Below are 14,260 nucleotides of genomic sequence, written 5' to 3'. Positions count from 1 at the left end.
AGGGTAAAGAAGAGGTTTAACATGATGCTGCCTGGATTAGAGGGCATATGGGGTTGGAAAGATTGTTCTGTTTTCTCTAAAAGTGAGAGGTTGACACCCTGACACAGAGGTGCTAGGATAACAACCTCTTCCTCAATGTCCAAAAAACTAAAGAGCTGATTGTGGATTCCAGAGGGAACAGAGACAGTCTCACCCCGATCAACATCTGCAGTCTGCAGTTGAAAGGGTGAGTACTTTCAAATTCCTCAATATACACATCACCGATAATCTCACCTGGACTGCACACACCAGCTTTGCAGGAAAAAAAGCACAACAGCGTCTCTTCCAGCTCAGGTAACTGAAGAAGTTCGACATGGGCCCCCGAATCCTCAGGACCTTCTACTGGGGCACCACTGAGACCATCCTGATTGGCTGTATGGGACGGGAACAGAACCAACCTTGATCGCTGGGCTCTGCCGAGAGTGGAACAGACAGCCCAGCGCATCTATGGATGTGAATTTCCCTCCTTTGAGGGTATTTACAGCGGCACGTGCAGAAAGAAGGGCTGGAAGATCATCGGGGACTCCAGTCACCCCAACCATAAACTGGTTCAGCTGCTTCTGTCTGGCAAACGCTATCACAGCATTAAAGGACGACCAACAGGCGATGGGACAGCGTCTTTCTACTTTTAAACTCAAGCCTCTGTACATTGTCAAAGATTGTTACTCCCTCATCTTGTGGGATGGATGTAAGATTTCAATAAATAAAAAAATAGTGAGAGACAGACATTATCTTGTCCTGGGCTTGAAATTCCAATACCAGAGGGCAGGCATTTAAGGTGAGAGGGGGTAATTTAAAGGAGATGTGAGGAGCAAGTGTTTTTTACAGACAATGGTGGGTGTCTGAGATAGTAGCAGAGGCAGAAACAGACAGATATACTACTTACCCCGAGGGAAATTGGGTTTCATTACAGCCGCACCAACCAAGAATAGTGTAGAAATATAGCAATATAAAACCATAAATAATTAAATAATAATAAGTTAATTATGCCGTGGAAATTAGTCCAGGACCAGCCTATTGGCTCAGGGTGTCTGACACTCCGAGGGAGGAGTTGTAAAGTTTGATGGCCACAGGCAGGAATGACTTCCTATGACGCTCAGTGTTACATCTCGGTGGAATGAGTCTCTGGCTGAATGTACTCCTGTGCCTAACCAGTACATTATGGAGTGGATGGGAGACATTGTCTAAGATGGCATGCAACTTGGACAGCATCCTCTTTTCAGACACCACTGTCAGAGAGTCCAGTTCCACCCCTACAACATCACTGGCCTTACGAATGAGTTTGTTGATTCTGTTGGTGTCTGCTACCCTCAGCCTGCTGCCCCAGCACACGACAGCAAACGTGATAGCACTGGCCACCACATAGCACGTCCGGACTGTGCCATCTTCTCCCAGCTCTCATCGGTCAGGAGGGACAGAATCTCGAAGTCCCACACCGCCAGGTTCAGGAACAGCAATTACCCTTCAAATATTTGGTTCTTGAGCCAACACGTGAGCCCCAATCACTTACTCTTTCACCCTTTCAGTATTCCACCAATGCTGTTATGTTTACCATGCTGGGTAAGCTATGTATAATTCATGTTAATTTACATTTATGTAATTTACATTTCCCGTGTTTGTAATGTACTGAGCGGATGCTGTTGAACGCTGATCTTTGTTGCATTTGAGAGATAGTGTTTGTGCGCGCGCATGCACAGTAATAAATGTACACTTGAACTTATCCCTGGAAATGTGTGCCCGTGACAATGAACCTGATCTTAACCTCTCTGACGCCCTGGTCCTCATTGGAGTCAACCCGACCCTGATGGCTCCAGATTCGAGCTTTTCCGTCTCCTTGTCAGCAGAGGGACGTTTCTTGAGCCCACACCGAAGGGTTAAATGTGAAGAAGGTTGTAGGGGGTAGTGAAGAGGGGTGGGGGTGTCCCCGGAGACCTGCCTCTCTTCAAAGCGGGCTGCCGTGAGGTCCCAGTTCGGTCTGATGAGGGAGCCCCCACGTACGGGTTAAGTGTCTTTAAGGGAGACGGTGCAGGCTACACCTCGTTGCCTCCCATTGTCTTTTCACCGTGTTCATGTGGAAAAGAGGTTCTTGGAGGAATAAGAGATGGAGGGTTAAATGGAAAGGGTGTGGGTAGCAAGAGGGTGAGGGAGGGACCGAGAAGATGTGTGAAAGAGTCAGGGAGAAGGTACGTTTAGATTTAAGTGGGTGCAGAGTTCCGGTCTCCGTATACACTGGGAGCACCGTCCATAATTCTAGTGTCTGTATGTCTTGATGAGACCACACCGAGCACAGTGCACACTTCCAGTCTCCGTATCCGTGGGTTAATCCCACACTGGGTGTGCAGTGCACAGTCTCAGTCTCTGTATCCCTGGATCGGGCACTCACAGAGTCTGTGTCCGTGGTATGGAGGGGGGTGGGGAAGATGGAAAGAGGGGGAGACATTGACAGAGGAATGGTAGGGGAGAGGGGTGGGAGAAGTGAGAGGGTGAGGGGAGTAGGGAGAAATGGAGGGAAGAGGAGAGCTGGATGGAGAGGGAGGGGTGGAAGGAATGAGGAAGGAAATGGAGGTGGGCACGCTTGATGAGTATGGGGAGTGGTGGTGACCTCAGGGATAGTAGGGAGTGAACATGTCATCTTATAGGCTAGTCATTGGGGGCAAAAAAACAACCGGCTCTGCATGTTGGCCAGAGCTGAATGTAGGGGGTGGGGGTCGGCATTGAACCAGTTTATACCGGGGCGGGTCCCTTATCGGTGGGAGAACGGCAGCTGCTGAGGGAGCTCGGGGCAGTCACAGGACACTCTGTCCTTTGGCAGTAGTTAGGGAGGTGGCGTTCAGCTGTCAGATTCCCACCCTCAAGGCTGACTGGCCATGGACGGGGAGTGGCGTGTGGGCAACGTCACCTGTCCCAGGTGTCACTCGAATGCGGTGGGGCTGATCCCTCGGGAGACGGGGAGTAGAAAAGAACCTGGGGCAGGTTAATCTGTAATCAGAAATATCGTCTTTCCCTCAGGAAAACCTTCCTCAATACCCCTCCCACAGCGCTTCCTCCTCGGCATTCCTAAATGGACGAGGAGGAATCACTGTTGGAGGGGGCTGAGGTAGCGTCGCTGTGGGAGAGGGAGTGAGGAGGGAGCGCTGAGAGGGAGTGAGGAGGGAGCGCTGTGGGAGAGGGGATGAGGAGTGAGCGATGTGGGAGAAGGGATGAGGAGGGAGCGCTGAGAGGGAGTGAGGAGGGAGCGCTGTGGGAGAGGGGATGAGGAGTGAGCGATGTGGGAGAAGGGATGAGGAGGGAGCGCTGTGGGAGAGGGGAAGAGGAGGGAGCGCTGTGGGAGAGGGGATGAGGAGGGAGCGCTGTGGGAGAGGGGATGAGGAGGGAGCGCTGTGGGAGAGGGGAAGAGGAGGGAGCGCTGTGGGAGAGGGGAAGAGGAGGGAACGCTGTGGGAGAGGGGATGAGGAGGGAGCGCTGTGGGAGAGGGGATGAGGAGGGAACGCTGTGGGAGAGGGGAAGAGGAGGGAACGCTGTGGGAGAGGGGAAGAGGAGGGAGCGCTGTGGGAGAGGGTGAGGAGGGAGCGCTGTGGGAGAGGGGATGAGGAGGGAACGCTGTGGGAGAGGGGATGAGGAGGGAACGCTGTGGGAGAGGGGAAGAGGAGGGAGCGCTGTGGGAGAGGGAGTGAGGAGGGAGCGCTGTGGGAGAGGGAGTGAGGAGGGAGCGCTGTGGGAGAGGGGATGAGGAGGGAACGCTGTGGGAGAGGGGAAGAGGAGGGAGCGCTGTGGGAGAGGGTGAGGAGGGAGCGCTGTGGGAGAGGGAGTGAGGAGGGAGCGCTGTGGGAGAGGGGATGAGGAGTGAGCGCTGTGGGAGAAGGGATGAAGAGGGAGCGCTGTGGGAGAGGGGAAGAGGAGGGAACGCTGTGGGAGAGGGGATGAGGAGGGAACGCTGTGGGAGAGGGGAAGAGGAGGGAGCGCTGTGGGAGAGGGGAAGAGGAGGGAGCGCTGTGGGAGAGGGGAAGAGGGAACGCTGTGGGAGGAGTGGTGAAGAGAGTGCTGCCGGTAGGGTAGTGAGGAGGGAATGCAGTGGGTGAGGGGATGAAGAGGGAGCGCCGTGGGAAGGGAATGAGGAGGGAACGCTGTGGGAGAGGGAGTGAGGAGGGAGCGCTGTGGGAGAGGGGATGAGGAGTGAGCGATGTGGGAGAAGGGATGAGGAGGGAGCGCTGTGGGAGAGGGGATGAGGAGGAAGAAATGCGGGTGGGATAGTGAGGAGGGAATGCAGTAGGTAGAGGGGATGAAGAGGGAGCGCCGTGGGAGGAGTGGTGAAGAGAGAGCGCTGCGGGTAGGGTAGTGAGGAGGGAATGCAGAGGAGGGAAGTGCTGCAGGTGGGATAGTGAGGAGGGAATGCAGTGGGTAGAGGGGATGAAGAGGGAGCGCCGTGGGAAGGGAATGAGGAGGGAACGCTGTGGGAGAGGGGATGAGGAGGAAGTGCTGCAGGTGGGATAGTGAGGAGGGAATGCAGAGGGTAGAGGGGATGATGAGGGAGCGCCGTGGGAAGGGAATGAGGAGGGAACGCTGTGGGAGAGGGGATGAGGAGGAAGTGCTGCAGGTGGGATAGTGAGGAGGGAATGCAGTGGGTGAGGGGATGAGGAGGGAGCGCTGTGGGAGGAAATGAGGAGAGAACGCTGTGGGAGAGGGGATGAGGAGGAAGAAATGCGGGTGGGATAGTGAGGAGGGAATGCCTTTGGAGATTATACCCGGACATAACAGCCCAGCTCTCTCTTCAGCTCCCTCCTCCCTTACCACTGCGGACTGAGGCTGGGAATCTGACAGGTGACTCTCCTTCACCTCCCCATGCACTGCACAAGGACAGGACGTCTTGTGACTGCCCCGAGTTCCCTCAGCAGCTGCAGCGCTCCTTCCGATAAGGGCCCCCAGTATGGTATTTGGTATAAATGCCCCTCGGCACCTGCCCTGCCTCAGTCTCCGGGCATCTGAGTCACCATGAAGACCCTCTTGTTGTTTTCCCTCCTCGGGCTGGCTGGTAAGTCTGCTGCTCACCGCACTCCCTCCTCGTGTTGTCCTTCTCACCCACCACCGTGCAACCTCCTATCTTCTCCTCGTTGCCTACCCTCTCTTTGCTTTCCATAACCTATCCTCTTTAGTCCTCTGCCCCCCGCTCAAATCTCCCCCCGGATACGTTCTCCTCTTCCCTCTACCCTCCTCTCCCCGATCCGCTCCTACTCTCCCGGTCCCTCTCAACACCATCTTTGCCTCTCTACTCTTCCCTATCCTCCACCTTCTATAAGCTACCTCCCTGTTCCCTCGACTCCACCTCTTCCTCACTCCCTCTTGCCTAACTCTCCTATCTTGATCCCTCCCTCTCCCTCTTCTTCTCGCCTCATCCTCAGTCCTGTCTCTTCTTCCCATCTACCCCACCTACTCTCCCCTCCTCATTTCCCCCTTCCGTCCTCTCCTTCTTCTCCTCTGCGCCTTCCCTTCCCACATCTCACCCTCTACCCATCTGACTCCCGGCTTCCTTCTCTCCCTCCCCTTTCCCTCTCTCGTCCCCATCACTCCCCTCACATCGGTCTGACCCTGTTCTCCGCCACCTCAGCCGCCGCTCCCACCAGCGACGACGACAAGATTGTCGGGGGGTATGAATGTCCGAAACACTCCACGCCTTGGATCGTCTCGCTCAACGTCGGCTACCACACGTGTGGCGGGTCGCTCATCAACGAGAATTGGGTGGTGTCCGCTGCCCACTGCTACCGGAGGCAAGTCCGCAAAGGGGAGGGGGGTAATCGGATTAGCCCCAGTCGAACGTACCCTTCCAGACCCCGTCGACCTCTCGTAGTGTCAGCAACCTCCTTCGGCCGCTACACTCGTCCCCGTCTCTGTGGTCCCCTCCGGTTCCTACATACTTCTGCATCTCTGTTACACCCTCTGGTCCCTACACCCCTCACAGTGTCTCTGATCCTTTCTGGCCCTGACACCCTCACAGTCTCTCTGACCCTCTCCGACCCCTACACCCCTCACAGTGTCTCTGACCCTGTCTGGCCCCTACACCCTTTCAGACCCTCTGACCCTTTGGTCCCAACACCACTCACAGTCTCTCTGACACTCTCCGACCCCTACACCCCTCACAGTCTCTCTGACCCTTTGGTCCCTATACCCCTCACAGTCTCTCTGACCCTCTCTGATCCCGACACTCTCGCAGTCTCTCTGACCCTTTGGTCTCTACACCCCTCACAGTCTCTCTGACACTCTCGGATCCCTACACCCCTCACAGTCCCTCTGACCCTCTCTGATCCTGACACCCTGACAGTCTCTCTGAGGGGTGTGACCTGTCTGGTGTCTCTGTCTCCCCGCAGCCATTTCCAGGTGCGTTTGGGTGAACACGACATCCTGGTCACGGAAGGTACGGAGCAGTTCATTGAGTCGGAGATGGTGATCCGCCACCCCAGGTACAACTACTACACCCTGGACAACGACATCATGCTGATCAAACTGTCACGGCCCGCCGCTCTCAACCGCAACGTGGTCTCCATCCCACTCCCAACGCACTGCGCAAGCGCAGGCGATGAGTGTCTCATCTCCGGCTGGGGCGACACCAGAGACGCCGGTGAGGATCGGGGAGAGGGTGATGTGGTGATTAGCAAGTGGGCGGAGGGAGAGTGCAGAGAGGGAGAGAGGTGCTTATGGGGGAGCAGGAGGGAAAGGGAGAGGAATGAGGGCTGTAAGACAACAGATGAGGGAGAATGAAGAGATGGAGAGAATGAAGAGATGGAGAGAATGAAGAGATGGAGAGAATGAAGAGGTAGAGAGAATGAGGGAGAGAATGAAGAGGTAGAGATTTAAAGAGAGAGAGAGCTGGCTAGAGTCGGAAGATGGGAGAGTAATAGAGAGAGAAACACTCTGAGTGAGTGTGTGAGAAAGGTTTGAGAAGGGAGCGAAGGGGAGAGGAGTGAGGGGAGAGGAGAGTGGGAGAGGAGAAGTGTGGAGGAGAGAAACGGAGTCGGGGACAACGAGAGAGAAAGTGAGAGTGAGGGTAAGGGAGGGAACGAGAGAGTGAGGCGGAACTGGGTGAGAGGGAGCGGACGTAGAGGGAGGAGGGAGGAATGGGGAACGAGTGGAGACAGCGAGGGAGAGGACAGCGGTAGCAAAGAGAGTATGCAGGGAGAGGGAGGTGGCAGGATGGTGGATAAAGAGAAAGAGGGAGAGAAGGTGTGAGATTTTGAGGGAGCTGGCAAGGAAGAAGGAAAGTGGAGGGGAAGCTCGTAGGAACAGATGGTGGTAGGGAGAGAGGCGAGGGGAGAGAGCGTGAGAGAGGCAGAAAGGGAGAGTGGGAGCGAGCGGGGGGTGAGAGAGGGAGGGCGGAGAGAGAGAGGGAGAGCGGTAGAGAGAGAGCATGGGGGAGAGGGAGGGGATGAGAGAGGGAGAAAGGGAGAGTGGGAGCGAGCGGGGGGGTGGGTGAGACAGGGAGGGCGGAGAGAGAGGGAGAGCGGTAGAGAGAGAGCATGGGGAAAGTGAGGAGATGAGAGAGGGAGAATGATAGAGGGGGAGGCAGGTGTCTGGAAAGTTCCGGGAGTGCACAGGGGAAGAGGTTCACATCCAGAGAGGGAGGGAGGTGATGTCTGGAATTTCCTCCAGCACCATCAGTGCCATTCCACCCTGGGCCGAGAGTCGATGTGGGACCGGAACTGGGGGCGTTTAACTCCTGGGGTTGAGCGGTGGCCTGGGGAAGAGAGAGGCGGGAGCTGAAGACGGCAACCATCCTCTTAGATAATGGGGTAGAATAGAGGGGCTGATTAGCCTCTCTCATGCCGAGTTACGTCACGTCGCTCAGGGGAGTGGTTACTGGCACACTAACGTTCTCCCCCCACTCCCCGGCCTGTGCGTACTCAGCCGTCAGCGGTGACCAGTTACAGTGTCTGAGAGCCCCCGTCCTCAGCGAGACGGACTGCAAGAATTCGTACCCGGGGATGATCACCAACAGCATGATATGTGTCGGATTCCTGGAGGGAGGCAAGGATTCCTGCCAGGTACAGCAAAACTCGCCACTCCGACCCCTACTCCCTCCCCGCCTCTGTAAGTCCCTCCGGCCCTACTCCCTCCCCGTCTCTGTGAGCCCCTCCTGCCACTTCTCCCTCCCGGTCTGCGAGTCCCTCTTGCCACGACTCCCTGCCAGTCTCTGTGAGACCCTCCGGCCCTCACACCTTCCCCGTCTCTCCAAGTCCCTCCGGCTCTTAATCCCTCCCGATCTCTGTGATCAACTCACTCCCCCGGCGCCAATAGCCTTGTCTGCTCCGTTATATCCGTTCCCGACAGCCAGCTCCCCTACCCCTCCACTAAAGGTGGGAGATGGGTGAGAGCTGTAACGAATTGCACCCCTTCTCCAATTTCCCCTTCCTCCAATCTCGACATGTCCACCTACAATTCCCTCTCTCCACTTTTAGCGCCCGCGCCTTCAGCTGTCCGGTCTTTACACTGTGGAATTCCCTCCACACTCTCACAAACTGACCAACACCATCCCGCCCTCCCACCCCACTGCCTGACCCTCATGAATGTCCAGCTCCTAGGGGAGGCGGTGAAACATTCCGAGGTCGCACATCTACCGAACGACCTACGCCTCGGTCCCTTAGAGCCGGTAACGGAATCCGTGTCCCCGTTCTTCCCCACAGGGTGACTCCGGCGGACCAGTGGTGTGTGACGGGGTGCTACAAGGTATAGTCTCCTGGGGCTTCGGATGCGCTGAGAGGGATAACCCCGGTGTCTACACTCGCGTCTGCAACTTCGTCTCCTGGATACAGAAGACGATGGTAGCGAATTAAAGACCTCACTTCCCGCTCCGGACGCTCTGCAATAACTCTGCAAATAAATCAATAAGTTTATCAATAAATCAATAAATCGTTGTGTAGAGTCTGGGTGTCTTTATTCCCGGCTGTGACGAGCTCATCCGTGCCCGGTCTGGGATCGCGGACTTCCCGCACACGGTGATTTCAGTGCTCGGGAAATACCACTTACCGAGAGAGTGTTGTCGCAATGTGCTCCTGCTCCGAAACTAGGGACTGAATTTAGTTCCGAATACTGGAACTGTGCACATAACTTCCGGTGTAAGTCTGGCCCAGGGGTAGGGAGACCGGAACTGTGCACGGTGCTCCCGGTGTAAGTCTGGCCCAGGGGTAGGGAGACTGGACCTGTGCACGGTGCTCCCGGAGTTGGTCTGACCCAGGGATACGGTCTAGAACTGTGCACTGTGGGTAGTTATTGTGAAACTTTCCCAGTGGCAAAGTTGGCTAAAACATCAGGTCTTTGGTATTAGGTCAGAGATTTAGTTGGGGAATGTGAAAGACAATATTTTCACCTCGGGGTGGGTTCTAGATCGCAGTGCCTGCGAACCTTCCTGCCTTCTCTCTCCTGTCAGATTCCTTCTTTCTGTATCTTTAGCACCATTGCCTCTTTCTCACTCGCCCCCCACCCTCCTTTCCTCCTCACCTGGTCTCACCTATCACCTGCCAGTTTCCCCTCACCCTACTTTTTCATTCTGGGTCCTGCTCTCGCTCTCTCCAGTCCTGATGAAGGGTCACGGTCCGAAACGTCTGTAAGTCTGGACCTCTGCACGGTGCTCCCGGTGTGGGTCTGACCCAGGGACACCGAATACTGGAACTGTGCACATAACTTCAGGTGTAGGTCTGACCCAGGGGTAGGGAGACCGGAACTGTGCACGGTGCTCCCGGTGTGGGTCTGACAGAGGGACATGGAGACTGGAACTGTGCACGGTGCTCCCGGTGTGGGTCTTACACAGGGATACGGAGACTGGAACTGTGCACGGTGCTCCCGGTGTGTGTCTGACCCAGGGATACAGAGACTGGAACTGTGCACGGTGCTCCCGGTGTGGGTCTGGCCCAGGGACACGGAGACTGGAACTGTGCACGGTGCTTCCGGTGTGGGTCTGACCCAGGGACACAGAGACTGGAACTGTGCACGGTGCTCCCGGTGTGGGTCTGACCCAGGGACACGGTGACTGGGACTGTGCACGGTGCTCCCGGTGTGGGTCTGTCCCAGGGATACGGAGACTGGAACTGTGCACAGTGCTCCCGGTGAGGGTCTGACACAGGGATACGGAGACTGGAACTGTGCACGGTGCTCCCGGTGTGGTTCTGACCCAGGGACACGGAGACTGGAACTGTGCACGGTGCTCCCGGTGTAGGTCTGACCCAGGGACACGGAGACTGGAACTGTGCACGGTGCTCCCGGTGAGGGTCTGACACAGGGATACGGAGACTGGAACTGTGCACGGTGCTCCCGGTGAGGGTCTGACACAGGGATACGGAGACTGGAACTGTGCACGGTGCTCCCGGTGTGGGTCTGACCCAGGGACACGGAGACTGGAACTGTGCACGGTGCTCCCGGTGAGGGTCTGACACAGGGATACGGAGACTGGAACTGGTCACTGTGGGGTAGATATTGCGAAACTTGCCCTGTGACAAAGGTGGCTAAAACATAAGGCCTTTGGTATTCGGACGGAGAGTTAGTTGGGAGATGTGAAAGACAGTATTTTCAGGTCGGGGTGGGGTCTAGATCGCCCTGCCTGAGGAGGTGAGAGGGACTCTGACCAAACCGAGCATCAGCACAAGCCGAGGCACAAGAGAGGGGCGGACGGAGTGCTGCAGACTGGTGTAGGTGGGTCAGCAGGGACTGGAAAGTTCGAACGGCCTGTTTGTGTGATTCCGTTATAGTTTGAACGAAATATCGTAGAACGTCTACCAAACACTGAAACACTGTCCTGTTCTTGTCTGAAATGGCGACGCTACGCTGGAAAGACGCAGCCAGTGGGGCAGAGTCTGAGAATGGGGATAGAGGGTCGTCAGATCCGGTCAGGAGTCCTGCCAGAATTGTGAAAGATTATTATCCCAAGCATCTCCTTTAGGTCTGCAGAATTAATTCTACTCAAATTTCCGATTGGGATCAATTAATCCGGAGGGACTGGCAGGATTTGGATGAGTGAAGGCGAGTGGGGCTGAGGGAAGAGATCAGGACATCAGGATTATGATGGCAGGAACGAGAACAGCTTCGCCTATTTCTGACGTTCGATCCAAACATACAACTGTGCGATTGAAAACCTTCCTGCTTCTCTCTCCAATCAGATTCCTTTTCCTTTAGCCCTGTATCTCTTTCGCACCTTTGTCTTCTTCTAACTCCCCCCTCCCCACCCACCATCCTTTCCCCCTCAGCTGGTCTCACCTATCACCTGCCAGATTCCCCTCACCCTACTTTCTCATTCTGGGTCCAGTCTCGCTCGCTCCAGTCCTGATGCAGGGTCAGGTCTGAACTGACTGTATGACCCTCATAGAGACCTCGGTGTGGGAGGCGAGGATTTTAATTTGAGGTTATCACACATTTTTTATCACTGATTTTTATTGCAACACCAACAAATTACATTCAATGCAAACAATTGCCGATTACGTTTTGACTGTTTAAGCCAGCCACCCACAACCCTCACGCCATCCACCCTCCAACCCTCCTCCCCTCACCACCTCTCTCTCCCCCCCCTCCCCCCCCACCTCTCCCCTCTACAAACCGAATGAATAGCAGTGCATACACAGACAGAGCATTCCTATTGTAACAGAAGATCTTTTAGATTGGATATCAAATTTGCCCACAGCAAGATTGTGTTTGTTTGAGCATCATTTACTCTTGCTAATGACAATTCCAGGTAAGAAATGTGCAAAAATATACTTGAAATGTCATGAGGAGGTTTCAGTGCTGACGACAACCTTAGCTGCAGTCAGGCCTGCCAGCCAGATTTTGCGTGCTTATTCCGTAAGGGAAAGGTGGGATTCATCATTTAGAAGATGTACAGCGGGGTCCCTTGGTAATTTACACCCGTGAGGATGGGATCACATTTTTGATGAAGGAGATGAAGATGTTCACTGGCCTGCTGTTGCTCCAGCGATTTGTTTGTGTTCCTCTAGAATTTCGGCATGGGCAGAATCTCCAGTGCTGAGGGCTTGTTGCTGTGTCGTGTGGAGCAGCTACCGGAAGAGAATTGGACATCACATCCATGGGTCACTGATCGTCACTGTCAATAAGACTGGAAGAGTGTGGGGAGAAATCACATTCATATTGCCGGGACGTGCGGGTCTGGATTTTAGTGACAGGTTGAAAACATTAGGACTGTTCCCTGGAGCATCGGAGAATGAGGGGACATTATGAGAGGAATAGACATGATAAATACAAGCAGGCTTTTTCACTGAGGTTGGGTGAGACTACAACTAGAGGTGATTGTTAAGGCTGAAATATTTGAGCGGAACATGAGAGAACAGATTCACTCAGAGAGGGTGAGAGTGTAGAACGAGCTGCCAGAGTAAGTGGTAGAAGCGGGTTCGATTTCAACATTTAAGAGAAATTTTGATAGGTGGACGGACGGGAGGCGCACGGAGAGCCGTGTCTGGGGGCAGGTAAACGGCACGAGGCGGCATAATGATTCTTTTTCCACTAGATGAGCCGAAGGGCCTGTTTCTGTGCTGTCCTGCTCTATGACTTTGAGGGGTTCTATGAAATTCTTTGAGAGGTTAATCATGACAAGACTGAACTGCCTCAGCAATGAACCGGGCCCTTTGTAATTTGCCGAACGCCACAATAGGTCGACAGCAGACGAAATTTCATGGCTGTCCACACGGCCTTAGAGCATCTTGACAGCACAAACACCTATGTCAGGATGCTGTTCATTGACTGTGGCTCAGCATTTAACACCATCATTCCCACAATCCTGAGTGAGAAGCTGCAGAACCTGGGCCTCTGTACCTCCCTCTGCAATTGGATCCTAGACTTCCTAACTGGAGGACACAATCTGTGTGGATCGGTGATTAATATCTCCTCCTCGCTGACAATCAACACTGATGCACCTCAGGGGCGTGCGCTTACCCCACTGCTCCACTCAATATACACATGACTGTGCGGCTAGGCAAAGCTCAAGTACCGTCTATAAATTTGCTGATGATACAACAACCATTGTTGGTAGAATCTCTGGTGGTGACGAGAGGGCATACGGGTGTGATGAGCAAACCAAGCTGAGATGGGGTCCGGAGTTGACGCCCCTGTGAACTATGCTGCTAATGAGAGAGAGAGAAGACAAGAGGGGGTGGGGGAAGCATCCCACGCGGATGAGAGAGAGAGAGAGAGAGAGAGAGAGAGACGAGAGAGAGAGAGAGAGAGAGAGAGAGAGAGAGAGAGAGAGAGAGAGAGAGAGAGAGAGAGAGAGAGAGAGAGAGGAGAGAGAGAGAGAGAGAGAGAGAGAGAGAGAGAGAGAGATGATTTAATATTATGGCTCTTTGACTGATTGTTTACCTTTGCTCCAAGGATACTTTCGCCTGCTTGTAAGATTCCTGCAGAGACAGCAAAGTTGGAGCAGTTTGATGGACAGCCCGGTGTCCAGCAAGTAATGATAAGAAGCAGATCTGCTAAGACACAAGCAGACACACCATGGGACACTGAAGAGCGTTGTGCACCCACGTGAAGGTGGGGATTTGGAGGATTGATTCGGGGAATCGATCAGTGACTCGCAGTGTGTGAAAGGTGCGACCAGTGGGGGACTTGTTTGTGTGTCCACCCTTGCCTGGGTGACAGGTCACCACTGAAGAACGGTCGTACGGGGTCACAGTCGGTGACCATAACAGGACAGGAAGACAACGGAAGGTTCAACGGCAACTGCATCACCTCTCTCTCTCTCTCTCTCTCTCTCTCTCTCTCTCTCTCTCTCTCTCTCTCTCTCTCTCTCTCTCTCTCTCTCTGTCTCTCTGTCTGTCTGTCTCTCTCTCTCTCTCTCTCTCTCTGCTCTCTCTCTCTCTCTGTCTCTCTCTCTCTCTCTGTCTCTCTGTCTCTCTCTCTCTCTCTCTCTCTCTCTCTCTCTCTCCTCTCTCTCTCTCTCTCTCTCTCTCTCTCTCTCTCTCTCTTTCTCCAACGGTACACCAGCTATCCATTTACCCCGAGACTGTGAGTGAGCTTGGTTTTGATTCCTATTTCCACACGTCTGTATATATCTTTTCTTTTCTTTTCCAATCTTTTTATTATTGTTATTAATATCAACAAAATAAAATTGATACATAGATAATGGGATTACAAACATACACATTTCAACTGCACATGAAAGAATACATAAGCAATGATTACAGTATAAATGGGTATTCCCAAGATCGTGGACGATACAATATATAAATAAACAAGGCAAACC

General features: G+C 54.1%; 1 protein-coding gene across 3 annotated transcripts; it reads left to right on the top strand.

Annotated features, from left to right (window-relative positions):
- Positions 1-1,315: 1,315 nt before the first annotated feature.
- On the top strand, positions 1,316-8,858 carry LOC132394050 (trypsin-like). 3 transcript variants are annotated; one of them, XM_059969731.1, is made up of 6 exons: positions 5,029-5,068; positions 5,642-5,801; positions 6,399-6,649; positions 7,829-7,838; positions 7,940-8,069; positions 8,709-8,858. In XM_059969731.1, exons 1-6 carry the CDS (start codon positions 5,029-5,031, stop codon positions 8,856-8,858), a joined length of 741 nt encoding a protein of 246 aa, XP_059825714.1. The 3 variants fall into 3 exon arrangements, with proteins under 3 accessions (XP_059825704.1, XP_059825714.1, XP_059825696.1); XM_059969721.1 differs by lacking the exons at positions 5,029-5,068; positions 7,829-7,838 and adding an exon at positions 1,316-1,356 and having other exon boundaries at positions 5,658-5,801; positions 7,933-8,069; XM_059969713.1 differs by lacking the exon at positions 7,829-7,838 and having other exon boundaries at positions 7,933-8,069.
- Positions 8,859-14,260: the final 5,402 nt, after the last annotated feature.

Source organism: Hypanus sabinus, chromosome 1, assembly GCF_030144855.1.
Source record: "Hypanus sabinus isolate sHypSab1 chromosome 1, sHypSab1.hap1, whole genome shotgun sequence".
Lineage (NCBI taxonomy): Eukaryota > Metazoa > Chordata > Chondrichthyes > Myliobatiformes > Dasyatidae > Hypanus > Hypanus sabinus.
This window is presented reverse-complemented; position numbering and strand designations above follow the sequence as displayed.

Coding starts and splice junctions, on each gene's coding strand:
- LOC132394050 (XM_059969731.1), top strand. CDS start 5,029: ATGAAGACCCTCTTGTTGTTTTCCCTCCTCGGGCTGGCTG. Junction 5,802..6,398: donor GCTGCCCACTGCTACCGGAG/GCAAGTCCGCAA, acceptor GTCTCCCCGCAG/CCATTTCCAGGTGCGTTTGG. Junction 8,070..8,708: donor GAGGCAAGGATTCCTGCCAG/GTACAGCAAAAC, acceptor TCTTCCCCACAG/GGTGACTCCGGCGGACCAGT.